The sequence below is a fragment of the Mesoplodon mirus genome, assembly GCF_964341445.2.
Source record: "Mesoplodon mirus genome assembly, chromosome: 10".
NCBI classification, from domain to species: domain Eukaryota; kingdom Metazoa; phylum Chordata; class Mammalia; order Artiodactyla; family Ziphiidae; genus Mesoplodon; species Mesoplodon mirus.
The window spans coordinates 30641404-30656990 of NC_138986.1; the positions used below are offsets into that span (position 1 = coordinate 30641404).

A 15587-nucleotide genomic window follows, 5' to 3' on the forward strand; every position below is an offset into this window, starting at 1 on the left:
AGTCACTTGATTTCCATTCAATAAGTAGTTATTAAGTAGTCTGGGTGTTGCAGGGACTTTGCTTTGACCTGACTAAAGAGGTCAAGAAAAGATGGGGTCATGAGAAACAGTATAAATATCTGGGGGTTTTCAATGTCTAGGTTATTTTATCGTCAATGTTAATTTTCATCTTTGTGTTGGCTATGCTTAGTAGCTCTTGTTTTTTCTTCTTCTTCTTTTTTACTGCTAAGTCCTCTCAATAGTATCCCAAAGTTCCAGTTTCTTGAACTAACTGAAGGGATTGTTTTACCTGCTAAAATCCTTCAGGTTGAAGACTTCCCTCTCTTTTTCATCTGCGTTTTTGTTCTCCGGCTGTTTTTTAGTATGCACCCACGCTAACAGATAACCCGCAGCTGCCAGGCCACCCTTGCCTGGCTTCTGTTGCATACGAAGGTGGGCGTACAGGCCTACCATCTGTTCTAGGTCTGTAAATTCCATCTATGTGCAAGAACACAGTGATCAATCACACAGTTTAATATGTCATGAGGTGGGTGTCATTGCCACCCACTTCCATAGGCACTTCTAAAAAATATTTCTCTTTATTTATTTCTTCTGCTGGCATATAGCCAACTAAAAACAAAATTCAATTAAATGTTCATTACAGTCTCAGGAATACCAATTTATTTATATTTGTGTACTTTATCTTGCCATGACCTTCTTTGACAATTTCTATCATTGTAATATTTTTTTGAATAGAGGCAAATTTTTGGCATTACCATTTTGACTGTGATAATAATGTGACACCTATGAAGTAGTAACCAAAATAGGAAATCCTTTGTAAGTGCTGCCCCTTATAGACAAGCACTGATAGACAAATAAGCCTTACAGCCTTATTTGTCTCTGAAATATTTAAATACAAAAGTATAGCACTCCACCATTGTTTCAAACAAGGCAGTGATGCAAAAGGAAAATTCTTTCCTGTGGACTGTTACCAAGAGCACAAGAAAGAGTAGTGTTGAGTGTTTGCATTCAGCCAGCAAGCAGTGTGAGTCATGGACCCCTTGTGCGCCTCACTCTCCTTCCTCAGATGTACTCACTGGTCTCTGCCTCAGCCTTACTTGGGAGAAAAGAAGGATATCACAGCAGGGGATAAAACTCAAGTGCTATGACTGCTTCAGATGTTTGTGGAACTGGTTGTGGCAGCAGAAGATAATGTGCAGCCATCATTTGGTGATCGGTAGCCATGCACTGGTGTCACTAGGCTCTTAAGCATGACAGGAAGCTTTGTGGGAAATTCTCTCCTGTGCTGGGCGCCATAAGCCAATGGCCCTGTCCCGCTCTCATCAAGGAGCTCTCATTCCCTGGAACTTGGACCCTGCACTGTCGGGTTATTCCCATCCATGGGGTCTCACTTAATTATCCCCCATGGTCAACTTAAAATTCTCTATCAAGAAATTCTCCTCTTTTCAGGAGTTTGATAACTCGTATTTTTCCTCCCACGTCTGTGGCCTCTTCACTCAGTAGTTAGCCTTACGTATCATTCTCAGGCACTTCTCTTTCTTTGTCTCTTTCATCTCACAGTAGAAAAAAATTATTTTTTTCCAAGGGCTTCACTTCTTCCAAGGCTTCCTATATTTTCTTATGATCAGTACCTAGGTTTGCCTGCAGTAAGTTTCCTTCTTGTTTTATGAGTGTATTTTTCTTAGGAAATCCTCCTTTTCTAGGCTGTACTATCCATTTGTAACCTGGGGCTTGGGTTGCAATTTAATTCTCCTTAAAGCCTTCACTGAGCTTCGAGGAGAGACCTTGTTATTTGCTCTCCTTAGGAGAGAGCACAGTTAAAGGTCACAGTCTGTCTCCTCTCCCTAGAGGCTAAGGGTACTTGGACTGGGTCTCAAGGAGGGCAGGAGACTCCCCAGGCATGGCGCTCCCTCCCAGTCTGGCACTGCTCCCCTGAGGGCAGTATTGCATGGGGATTTTCACAGTGGCTCTGAAAGCACCTCCTGGCATTGACATCTGCCTGACAGTTGTCGGCAAGTTGCCTTATGTGAAACCCTTCATCTGCCCGCTCACTGGGAGCAACCTCCAAGGTCATTGGTGCGTCTCCAACATATCTTCCTTCAACAACGAGTTGCAGCAGAAGAATACTGACCTTGGGGTCAGACCAGCCTAGTTTCAAATCCCCATCCACCACTTCCTAGCCATGGTACTTTGAACTTGCTGCCTAAACCTCTGAGTCTTAGTTTTCTCATCTCTACAATGGAGACAATAACATTTACCTTATAGATTTGTTATAAATAGCAAATGAAATATGTGAAATGACTCAATAGTGGCTGGTAGTTAGTAGGTGCTAAATAAAAGACAGATGTTACTATTATTGTTCCTAGAATGCATTGTTAGCTTGACAACTTGGTGTTGGCTTCAGCACTTCCTTTATACATACAAAAGGCACTTGTTCTTAAAGAGATTTTTTAAAGAAGTTTATTGGAAGCTCCTCTAAGACAGGCACCACCCAGCCTCACATACTCTGCCCCCACCCTCTCTTAGCGCCCTCTTGCTGTGCCATTATGAAGGCCTCTAGTTTATGTAGCTGCCTTGGCAACAGCCAACCCTCATTTGCCCTAAGGGCTCCTATCCAGGACCTACCTTGTAGAGCTCGGTACAACCTACAGGTTCTGCCTGAACTTAGAAGGCACATAGCAAAAATCTCACGTGTGCCTGAATATTTTACTATGGACATATTAGCAGTTTCCTGTCCCCCTTGGAGTACTGAGGTGCCCAAATAAGTACTTGCAAAAAAGCTCAAACTAAATGTGGAAACTACAATCTCGTAGAAATCCTGGGCTGTCCTGTGTACTTGTTATATATTATGCAATCATGCTTGAACAATAACTGTCATTTTCAAGCAAAATAGAAAATAGTTTCTGTCTTCAGGGCACACGATCTTCTAGAGATGAGGCAAGTGCAAACACAACCATGTGCAACCATGTCATTTTCTGTGAATGTGATGTTAAAAATGTACGTGTGGGTTAGGTGTGGCAGGACTCTATGCAACACAAAAGAAAAGCTGGATTTAAAAACTTGAAACTCTGGCTGCCCACTCAGAGCTCTGCTCACTGCCTACTGCTTCTCTCTTTGGCTGCTTAGATTTTCATATATATATATATATATATATATATATATATATATATATATATATGTTTATATATATATATACATATATATATATAAACATATATATATATAAAGAAAACTAGAAAATCAAAATGGAGAGACTTAGGAGAAAATAGCTGAAAACACTTCATCTTTATGACTGTCTAAAGCAAGGATTTTAAAATGAATTGTTTGCATTTGAGTAGTTAGGGCTAAAAGCACAAATGTGGATGAGCTCTAAGACAGCTAAACTCTTGGAAATTTAGGAACACACCAGGCCTTCTTTGGCAGTTGAGCAAAAGGTTCAAAGAACCCTGTAACTAATGGCAACACCTGTAGCCCAGCTAAGCTAAGTACAGGGCTCATCCACTTCCTCTGGATATAAGGCTCCTTGGGTTGTTAGGATGTGCTTAGCTCATTCTGGGTTCCTGGACAATGTTCTGAAGGGAACTTACAGAAGGGACAATGGAAGGAGCATAGTCACCTAAATCACGCTTTCAGGACCAACTTTACCACTCATTCTATTTTTACCAGTTTCCTTCTTCTAATTTGAGCAGTGTCACGGGAGTGCATCGCTACAATGACTTTTTCTCTCCTAAGTTCTAATGGTAAGATTCTTGTTAGAGTTTGATTTTAATCACTAAAATAAAAATATCCTTTATTGAGCCCTCCTTTGTGCCTAGCACTATGCTCTGTACCATATAGATAGATGATAGATGATAGAAAGATAGATAGATAGGTGATACATGATCTATTACTGCCAGTAGGGATGGGTAAAGATAACATTTTGAGGTGGTAGAGAGGGAGACTGTAGGCGTTTATGCCTATGTGATTTTTTTTTTCTATGTGAAAAAGAGAGAGACAGAGAGACAGAGACAGAGAGATGGAGAGAGAGACAGAGAGAGACAGAGAGTGCCAGGGCAAAGTAAAACCTGGAAGAGAGCAAGCAAGTTTTGAAACAGCTGCTATGCAGAATGTTAAGGGAAACAACAGTGAGTTAAAAAAGCAAACAACAGATTAGTAAAGTCCTAGGATTCTTGGAGGAGTAAACGGTTATCGAATCTTTGCTGTTGCCATTGTCTTTGCCACTGTCATCACTATCAGCACCATCATCATCATCACTGTCATCATCTCCAGAACAAATTGTGCTTCAGCCACATAGCTGTTACCATAGTTGAGAAAACTATTCCTTTGAAAAACTAATAATCATTTATGCTAGTTTCATGCTTATCGTAGGGTGTTGTAGGGTGTTTTTACTCATTGCATCCTCCCTCTCACCTGTGCTTCCTTAGGTTAAGCCCGTGATACAGAGAGGCCACGAGAGTCTGGTCCATCACATCCTGCTCTATCAGTGCAGCAGCAACTTCAGCGACAGCGTCCTGGACCACGGCCACGAGTGCTACCACCCTAACATGCCTGATGCCTTCCTCATGTGCGAGACTGTCATTTTTGCGTGGGCCATTGGTGGAGAGGTGGGCCAATGATTACTGAGATGTAACGAAGTTAATTGATCATTTTTCCCCCTACGAGTCTAACACTTACTTGTAAAACTCTATATACTATTTTTTTTAATGTATTTATTTATTTTTGGCTGCGTTGGGTCTTCATTGCTGTGCGTGGGCTTTCTCTGGTTGCTGCGAGCAGGGGGCTACTCTTCATCGCGGTGCACGGGCTTTCTCACCGTGGTAGCTTCTCTTGTCATGGAGCATGGGCTCTAGGTGCACGGGCTTCATTAGTTGTGGCATGTGGGCTCAGTAGTTGTGGCTTACAGGCTCTAGAGCGCAGGCTCAGTAGTTGTGGTGCACGGGCTTAGTTGCTCCGTGGCATGTGGGATCTTCCCGGACCAGGGCTCGAACCCATGTCCACTGCATTAGCAGGCGGATTCCTAACCACTGTGCCACCAGGGAGGCCCTATATAGTATTTTTGATATGAGGGTGGTTTATTTTTCTTTCCATAGGAAGTAATTCTTTCCTTAAGCCATTTTATTTGATCAACTATAGATTAATGGAGTTGAAAAACGTTGAAATATCGTTGAGAATGGCTGGCTTTTGGGTGGAACAGAGCTCTGAGGGACTTTCACAGGACAGTATGTTACAGAATTTTGCTTGTTTAGGGTTTTTCCTACCCACCTCATGTTGGATTATCCCTCGGCACTCCGTTAGACCCTCATTATGTGCTCCTGGAAGTCCATTACGACAATCCAACATATAAGGAAGGTGAGTGTATTCTTTATACATTCTACCTATGATTTTAAAAGTTTTGTAACTTTTTATTTTAACAGAGTTAAACATACTTAAAATAAAATAGCATCCAGTGGTAGAAAGAATTAACCTATACATTTGTCATCCAATTAGGATACTTTTATTAGAATGAAAAAGGGCACTATTAATAGTTACTCTGGGACAACAGTCATTAACCAGCGATGAACCAGGCAAATGGGCGCATGTGATCACTAATTTTAAAAAGCAATTTGCATATTACTTACCAGGAAGTAGAATAATAGCCTTTTTCCTTTATGATGTATATTAGTCCCAAATACATGATGCTTACAAAATATTTTCTTTCTAAAAGCATATATAAAAAACTATCATTCATCACACTAGAAAATATTAAGCACTTTGCTGTGTGATAGGCAAACCATAAATATACTCAAAAATATTTATGCAGTGACACTGTGTAATATGATGTTGAAATGAAGAGAGGTAAGTATTTACACCTGCATTTACTATGTAATATTCCAAAGCCAACAAATGGAAGGATTTAATATGAAATTATCAACAGAAGAAACTTAAAGTTATTATTTTACACTGATTCGTGCAATTTTTCAGCAAATAGTGATCACCAATGATGTGCTGGATCTGTGTTTAACAACATAATGTCCCCACCCTCATGGACATTATAGTATAGGGGAAGAGAGAAACAATAAAATAATCACAACAATTAATACAAAATTATATATATGTTACTTGATCCAAAGGTCAGTTCGGTAGTCACAGGTAGGTAAGTCACCACTGCAGAGAAGAAGCAATTAATTTTATAGTGGAACAGATTTATGAAGTGTTGGGGCTCATACTGTCCATCCTTTTGATAACTTATGTCACAGCAAGAGATGTGTCTTATTCATCTTTCCTCCCCACTGTTCCTGTTGTTGTGCTGTTCACATGATAGATTCTTAATAACTGTTTGTTGATCAAACGACTGATGAATTATTAAAAGACTGGTAATAAACTATAAAGAAAGTTGACCATTAATACTTTTCTCCATCACCAGGTGGTTTCTAGACCAAGGGGTTTTCACCTCTATGTAAATGTTACTGAACTTCACCTCAAAACAATATAAAATGAAACTCCTGTTGAGTTATTCTATATTCTAATGAATGACTTTAGAATTTTCGTTCTGTCTTCATGTTAGGTAATTGTGGAATATATCAGCTAGTCAACACAAACGTGTCTCCTATGGTATGCTGTGTAAGTCAAGAGTGGTTGCAGACCATATGGCGACTCATCTTATAATTCCTCTTTGTGAAGCTGAATGATGCCGTCCGTTAATCTTTGCTTGTACTCCTTTCCCTTGTGAGATTCTTTTTTTTTTTTTTTTTTTTTTTTTCCGGTACGCGGGCCTCTCACCGCTGTGGCCTCTCCCGTTGCGGAGCACAGGCTCCGGACGCGCAGGCCCAGCGGCCATGGCTCACGGGCCCAGCTGCTCCGCGGCACGTGGGATCCTCCCAGACCGGGACACGAACCCGCGTCCCCTGCATCGGCAGGCGGACTCCCAACCACTGTGCCACCAGTGAAGCCCCGCCTTGTGAGATTTTTAAGAAAAGCCAATGAACCCATTTCAACTGAATCTGGAAAACTTTTTCTTTTTTAAGAACTTAAACTCACTTTTAATTTTTCTTGTTTAAATGCTCGTTCCAGGCTTGATAGATAATTCTGGATTGAGGTTATTTCACACGACAGATATAAGGAAATACGACGCTGGGGTGATTGAGGCTGGCCTCTGGGTAAGCCTCTTCCACACAATCCCTCCAGGCCTGCCTGATTTCCGGTCTGAGGGTCACTGCACCCTGGAATGCCTGGAAGAGGTATGCTATGTCTGAGTCTATGAGCTGCTGTTTCCAGATTAATCTATGCTCTTAGAAACTATGTTTGGAAAATTCCAAGTTAGTTTATTATTAATCTTTTTCTTGTTGTCATGCTGTAAAACAATTATTTACAATTTTAGCAAGACCTTTATTGCTTTTTTAAATCTTGAAGACTACAGGTGTAGAATTCTAAAGACAGGAATAATTTTCAGGGTGTTTTCCTTCCTTTCCCCTCCTTTGATTGTTTCATAGTGGATACTTCACTTTCTCTTTTACAGTTTCGACCTTTGTTTGTATAGTCCCCTTTTCCTTTCTCAACTTTATCTTTTATCCATATTTGTTTTCCATGATTCATTTTCATTTTTTTCTCATTTTCTCTGATTTATAGTTGCCTTCCCTTCTTTAACCAAAGAGCAAGAATAACTAATATAAAAATACATATTGGATAAGAGAAAACCATATATAAGTATTTCATAATGTCTGCTTCCACTTATAGTTCTTTTTTCTTGAATTAAAGTATTTCAACATGGATAGTATTCTTTATGAATTATAGGATATTGTGGTTGTGAACAGTATGGCAGACTGGTGGAGTGGAAAGATTGTGCTCTTCTGAGTTATTTAAGCCATTTACACCATGAATTAAATTACCATGACATCAACCACTAGCTGTAGGACCATGAGCATTGCATTTAATTTCACTCTCCCAGTTCAGTTTTCTTATCTGGAAAAGTGGGAATAGATTCTCCTTTTAAGAGTTTCAATGTGCAAGCTACCAACATACTGGAATCTTTTTGCCAGGAGCTCTGACTGCTTTCTTACCTACTAAAAGAAGAAAAAAGAAAGATAATATTTAGAAGTGGTCCAGTTGGTCCTCAGCAAGCATTAGTTCCTTTTCTTTTCCCCCAGCCAGTATTGCTTCACAAAGATAACACTGCTAGGTATAAGTAAGGAAAAATCCAAATTCAAAATGTCTGGCAGCTCATGCATTCACTTAAATTGTGTAAGTTGTTCTTCTCAGTTGTCTCTACAAGTCTGTTTTAAGGTAAACTGTCTGAGCTTATTTGGGCTAATCAGGCCTCCCCTGTGTCCCCTGTAGGCTTTGGAAGTTGAAAAGCCAAGTGGCATCCACGTGTTTGCTGTTCTGCTCCACGCTCACCTGGCAGGCAGAGGCATCAGGCTGCGTCATTTTCGCAAAGGGGAGGAAATGGGATTACTCGCTTATGATGATGATTTTGACTTCAATTTCCAGGAGTTTCAGTACCTAAAGGAAGAACGAACAATTTTACCAGTATGATTGTTTTGTTCTTTTTCACTGAATGTCATCAAAGTCCTGAGACATAGGTCTGCTGAGAATTAGCCAGGTTTCTATTGGTGAAATAAATCGCTCATCCATATCCTCAAAGCCACCCACCATGGCTGTTGCACAAGCCACATGGAATGTGTTTGATCTGTTTTCCCAAACTGAAACTCATTTTTCTTACTATTCCCAGGGGCAACTCAAGTTGTTGATTTAAAAAGAAAATAAAAACTTGGGTTTTGTGCTGTAAGCATCTTTATTTTTTTTTAATTTTTTTAATTTTTTTTTTTTTACTTGACTCCCCAGTTAACAATCCTTTGGCTTGCAGTTCAGGTAATGGTAAGATCAGAAGTTTGCTTTCACCATAAGATAGTTTTTGGAAGTTTTATTTCAGTAAACGTGAATATAAGGTAATTCTTTCATTTGACAAAGATATTTAGACATAGCTAATTATTCTATTGTGTGTAATCCAGCTTGCAACAGTACTTGGGGTTCTAGTGGAAGGACACAGAAGAGAATTTTATGTTTTATAATAATGAAGAATTTAAAAAATTTTATGATGCTTCATTTTGTCAAAATTTTTATTTAATGGCCATCAAGCTCAATAGTTATATAAATTCCTACCCTTATTCTCTTCTTAAAAGTCAGATACTTATACAAGTTATGAAGTGAGAGTAATAGCAGTATCTTTTCTACATGCAGAAATTCCCTGATACACCCTGAGAGTAGGAAGATGAAATTTGAGAAACAGTGATCTCAAGATCCTTAAGGACTACCCTCCATTGTATGGTGTTGTCTTGTCTTGGGACTCGTCAACCAGTTTCACTGGGTTATCTCAGAACTCCCTGTGACACAAAACTGGTGTGCCATAAGTAGGGTATAAATATGTTGAGATACTGATCTCTGGGCTCTCTGAATATCTAGGCAGGGAGGACAAATCTGGGGGCCATTACCCAGAGCTCACTCCCTCTGATGAATAGCCTGTCCACTTACTTGACTGGGGAGCCATAAAAAATTATTTTCATTATGTGCAGAACTGTTCAAAAGGTTGGAAAGTATGGGAAAAATAAATTACTAGTAATTTGCCTCATAAACCTGTTTTAAGAAAATGAATACCTAAAGACCTTTAAAGAAAATAATGTAAATGAGGAGATAATCACAATAACTAGTATCTGTGGCTAACATTTATGAAGTGTTTAGTCTGTACTAAGAGCTAAGTGTGTGCTCTGTCATGTAATCTCCTCCCAACAGCTGTGCAAGATAAGTGCCATTTTTATCATTATTTTTTAGGTGAACAAATTGTGCCCAGTTGAGTCATTTCCTTACCTAAGGTCATGCAGCTAGAACATGGTGGAGTCTGGCCTGAACAAAGAGAGCCTTATTTGTTTGTTTGCTTGCTTATGATACTAGCAAACCTAGAATTTAATAGATCAAAGGTCTTCTTATGAATCAAATTACTTAATGCATACATTCATATAGCAAATTAAACTGTTGGTCTACAAATGTATTAGATAAATAGAACAACATGAAACTCCAATATGAAAGCTTCTACTTTTATGTTTTAGGGAGATAATCTAATTACTGAGTGTCGCTACAACACAAAAGATAGAGCCCGGATGACTTGGGTAAGAAGAATTTTATTATTATTAAAATTTATTTGTGGAGGAGGAGGAATAAACTTTGATTTTAGAAGAGAAAAAAGTGAAAAGCATTCACATTTGGAAGCAAAATTCCTGAATATCTTGAACGTGAATCATCATAAAAGTAAAATCAGAGCTGTTTTAGCATTTTATAAGATTAACTAATGATACTTTGGTAATATTTGCAGTATAATTTAGTGACCCTTTCATGAAAAGCTATCCTTAGTCTTTCAGTTTTTCCTCACCAAATATTATTAATAAAGACCTGTGGTCTTTAATGACCACGCGTGTGAATCTGGACTTAGATGAATCAAGACTTCAAAAGGAAGAATAAATTCCATGACCTTAGTGCTTCTGACCCAAAGAGAAATCTGGTCCCAACAGATTTACTGGGGAGTTCTGCCAAACATTCAAGAAATAAATCACTCATGCCTTCCTCGGTCTCTTCCAGGGAGCACAAAAAAAGGGGGAACACCTTCTACCAACTCATTTTATGAAGTTAGCATAAGCTTAATACTGAAACTTGATATGAGCAATATGAGAAAGGTCCACAACATGCACCAGAGGGAAGTAACTTTGACAAAGTATTGACAAACCAAATCCAGCGTTATATAAAAATGTAACATTAGGACTGATTTGGGCTTAACTAAGGAATGTAAAATTGGTTCAAATTAGAAAATACACTAATGCCATTATACATTAAGAGATCGAAGGAAAAAGACTTATGATCACTTCAATAGGGGCAGAAAAAGCATTCATAAAATTTGTCAGTCATGGGGGGAATAAAGGACATTTAGCAAACTAGGAATAGGAGAGAATTGCCTTAACCAGATAAAGATTAGCTGTGAAAAATCTATAGCAAATATCAAACTAAGTGAAATACTAGAAGTAATTCTTTAAAGTCAGGAAGAAGACAAGGATGTTTATTATCACTGGTTTTATTCAATATCGTAGTAGAAAAGAAAAAAATGAGATATAAAGATCAGAAAGGAAGAAGCGAAGAAGTAAAACACATTATTTACAGATATTGTAATTTTCCACATCAGAACCTCCCCCAAACTGATAAATCTAAAGTTAATTGTATTTTAGTGTACAATAAATTATCTCAAGAAAATTCAATTTAAGGCTATAAATCCTATAGAAATAAAATAACATTAGATGTGTTTGATCTCTATGGAGAAAATTATTAGTCATTATGCAAGACATTAAAGATCACCTAAAGAAATTAAGAGATACTGTGTTCATGGATAGAAAAGCTCAGTGAAACAAAGATACTCTTTCTTTTTAAATTGGTTTATAAATTTGATATAATTCCAGTAAAGAAAGATCAGAGAGATTTTATGATTTGGGGTTTTGGTGTCTAACGAAGAAATCTTCACCTAGCCAAAGGTTTTCTCCTATTTTTAAAAAAATTTTTTTCTAAAAATGTTACAGTTTTAGCTTTTACACGGAGCAAATTGATTGTAAAATCTACATAAAAGAGCAAAGGGTTAAGAATTGGCAAGACACCACTAAAAAGAACAAGATGGGAAACAAGCTACTAGATTTGATGACTTATTTTAAAGCTATGGTGATTAATAGTGTGGTTTGGGTCCAGAGTTGGAAGAGTGGAGCAGAATAGGGATCTTGGAAACAGACCTACAAACCCCCTATATGGAAACTTGGTTTAAGATAGAAATGGCATTCAGATAAATGGCAAAGGATGGACTTTTCCATTAAAGAATTACTGGCACAGTTGGGTATCCAGATGACAAAAATAAAATTACATCTTTATCTCCCGCAATACACAAAAAAATCATTTCCAGGTAGATTAAACATTAAAATGTGAAAAACAAAATATTAAAACCATTAGGAAAAATATATATAAATATAACTTTAGTACTTTGGGGTAAGAACTTATTAAACAGAACATAAAAAGTGCAAACTATAAATTAGAATATTGATGAATTTGATTACCTTAACACTTTTGGTTACCCAAAAAACACTATTAAGTGAAAAGATAAGTTCTAAACTGAAAAAAATTGCAATACATAAAGCATTAGTATCCAGCATATAAAATAAATTCTATAAATCCATAACATAAGACAAACATACAATAGAAAAATAGCAGAAGTGTGTCCCTCACTGGACATTGCCATTGGTGTCAAGGAATGACCCACTTAAAGTTATACTCTCTTCAGTGGGGCAGCCAGCAGCCAATGACTGGTTGATGTGAGAATACAAAAGCCCAATTCCCTTCCTACAATTTGGTATAACTCTGAATAGCCATCCCAGCTCAAGGACAGATTAAATATATTTACTGAGGTGTCAGCTGCACCTCATTTGCAGATCAGCTTCTCCTTTTGCCCAATCCTGCATCAAGTGCAAAGCATTCTGTTTTGCAATTTGTAAAATCATTGCATATTAACCACTATGTTAATGTATAACTATGAACAACACTACTATGTTTTTCACCTTCACTTTTGAAAGATAGATGATTTGCTGGATACAGAATTCTTGGTTAATTTCTTTTTCCCTGGAGCACTTGAAAATGTGATTCCAATATCGTTTTGTTACTTCCATCATTTATGATGAAATGTTGGTTGTTCACTGTATTACTGTTCCCCTGTATGCAATGTATTGTTTTTCTTTGCCGCTTTCAAGATTTTCTCTTTGTCTTTGGCTTTTAGCAATATGACTATGATGTGTCTAGGTATGGTTGTCTTCATAATTATCTTTGGCATTTATTGAGCTTCTTGGGTCTGTAAGTTAATGTTTTTCACTAAATTTGGGAGGATTTCCACCATTTTTTTCAAATATGTTTTTCTATTCTTTTTTTCTCTTCCCTCTCATTCTGGAATTCAAATTACATACATGGAACATTTAACATTATCCTACAGATCTCTGAGGTGTTTTCACTTTCTTTAGTCTTTTTTTCTCTGTTCTTTGGGTTGGGAAATTGCTATGGATTGATCTTCAAGTTCACGGCTTCCTTCCTCTGCCATGTCAAGTTGCTCTCAAGCTCATCCTGTGAATTTTTAATTTAGATATAGTACCTTTCAACTCTAGAATTTCTATGCAGTTCTTTTTTCTAATGTTTTCCTTTGTCTGATGTTATTCCTTATTTGTTCACTCTTTTTTTTTTTTTTTTTTTTTTTTTGCGGTATGCGGGCCTCTCACTGTTATGGCCTCTCCCGTTGCGGAGCACAGGCTCCAGACGTGCAGGCTCAGCGGCCATGGCTCATGGGCCTAGCTGCTCTGTGGCATGTGGGATCTTCCTGGACCGGGGCACGAACCCAGGTCCCCTGCATCGGCAGGCGGACTCTCAACCACTGTGCCACTAGGGAAGCCCTGTTCACTCATTTTTAACATATTTACCATTAATTATTTGAACATCTTTCTTTAGCTCTTTAAATATATTTATGTCTGTTTTTAAGTCTTTGCTAAATCCAACATCCATGTCCTCTCACAATTTATTTCTACTAACTTTTTGTCCTGAATACAGATCATAGTTTCCTGTTTCTTTTCATGTTTAATAACTTTTGGTTGAAAATTGGACATTGTTGTAGCAACTCCAGATGCTGTTCTTTTTTAATTAGTACATAATTTACTACTTAGATTCAAACTGTGAACTGTGCCTCCCCTGTGGTATGCAGCTGCTGATGTTTATATACATGACAGCAAGATTATGGAAAACTCAGTGCAATCAGGCAAAGATTCCATCAAACTGACCGATTGGTATCTTGTTACTGAACATCCTCTGAAATGTTCACTGTGGTGAGAAGTTTACATCACATACACTGAACTTTGAGGAGATTATTAAGTTATTTAAGAAAGGCAGCTTTTAAAGAGATGGAAATAACTTTATTAATTTTTAAATGTGCCACTATCTTTTGAAAAACCAAATTGGCCTTTAAGTGATTATTTTTCAGCTTTAAGGTCATTTCAATATGGAAAGAAACTGCATAACGTTTGCAGCTTGTGTGCTATAAGTATCAGAGTTGGTGGAACATATACTTTTCTAAATAAAGTATCTCCATTTTCAGGGAGGATTAAGCACCAGGAATGAAATGTGTCTCTCATACCTTCTTTATTACCCACGAATTAATCTTACTCGATGTGCAAGTATCCCAGACATTATGGAACAACTTCAGTTCATTGGTGTTAAGGAGATCTACAGGCCAGTCACGTAAGTAGTAAATGGATTTCATGGTAGGGGTAAGGATGGGCTTTATTTTCATACTAGATTCATCACCATGTTATGGGATTCCTTAATGTGCTGTTCTATTTGATTATTTTCAATTGGGGAGTCCAAGGGACCTTCTTGCTTGTTATGTCCAGGGTCCTTGAGACTACTCTTAGCTTCAGTAGTTTTCTAGGAAGACCTAAAGGATTCAGCTTATAGTTGTACTCATGACTAATATTTATTACAGTGAAAGAATATAAAGAAAAATGAACAAAAGGAAAAGGCACATGAGGTAAAGTCCACACAGTAAACCAAGTGCAAGCTTCCAAGAGACCTCTCCTAGTGGAGTCACACAGAGTGTGCTTAATTCCACTCACGTCAAATTATGACAACGTATATGAAGTGTTGTCAACTGGAGAAGCTCATTAGAGACTCAGTGCTGAGAGTTTCTACTTGGGGCTGGTCACATAGGTGCCCTCTGCTTAGAAAATACCAAAATTCCAGATTCTCAGAAGGAAAGCAAGTGTTCAACATAAACAGCATCATTTGTACAGACAGTCTAGGTACAGTAAATTACTCTTATCATTTGGAGAAAGTTTTATGTCCTATAGGAAATTGTTTGCTATTTAAGTTCCCTGATGCCAGCCAAAGGTCAGCCTTCCAAGCAGGTGTTCCTAAGGATGGCCGTCTCAGACCTTCTATGTTAACTCTTTCTGCACAATTGCATATAATAGAAATGACTTAGGATAAAATTATAAACAAGAGAAATATTATTCCTGCTCCCTTGAGATTGTGTGCTAGAGTGGGGAGGAGGTAATAAGCAAATAAACAACATAATATAAAATTTCAGATATTAAAAGATGCTATGAAAATAATCAAGACAGTGAAGGAAGTGTATAGTTGTTCTCAGTAGGGTGGTGAGAGCTTTTCTCGGGAGGTGTCTTAGTCCATTTGGACTCTTATTACTGCCATAGATAGGGTAGCTTATAAACAACAGAAAATTTACCTGTCACTGTTCTGGAGCCTGAGAAGTCCAAGATCAAGATTCTGGCAGATTCAACATCTGGTGAGGACCCATTTCCTCACAGACAGCCATCTTCTCACAGTGACCTCATGTGGCAGAGGGTCAAGGGAGCTTTCTCAAGCTGCTTCTATAAGGGCACTAATCCCATTTATGAGGACAGAACCTCCCAAAGGCCCCACCTCCTAATAATGTCACCCTGGACATTAAGATTTCAACATGTGAATTTCAGGGGGTGGCGGAACAC

At 38.0% G+C, this 15587-nt stretch overlaps 1 protein-coding gene across 3 annotated transcripts in view; it reads left to right on the forward strand.

Moving 5' to 3' along the window:
• MOXD1 (monooxygenase DBH like 1) overlaps nt 1–15587 on the forward strand; it is an 81532-nt gene that overhangs the window by 52627 nt on the left and 13318 nt on the right. For 2 of the 3 annotated variants that reach the window (XM_082633743.1, XM_082633745.1), the window contains exons 5-10: nt 4425–4604; nt 5247–5349; nt 7051–7217; nt 8314–8505; nt 10080–10139; nt 14180–14322. In XM_082633743.1, the coding sequence (XP_082489869.1) occupies nt 4425–4604; nt 5247–5349; nt 7051–7217; nt 8314–8505; nt 10080–10139; nt 14180–14322 (845 nt within the window). The remainder of the gene's footprint in view (nt 1–4424; nt 4605–5246; nt 5350–7050; nt 7218–8313; nt 8506–10079; nt 10140–14179; nt 14323–15587) is intronic. The other variant, XM_082633744.1, reaches the window with a different exon arrangement.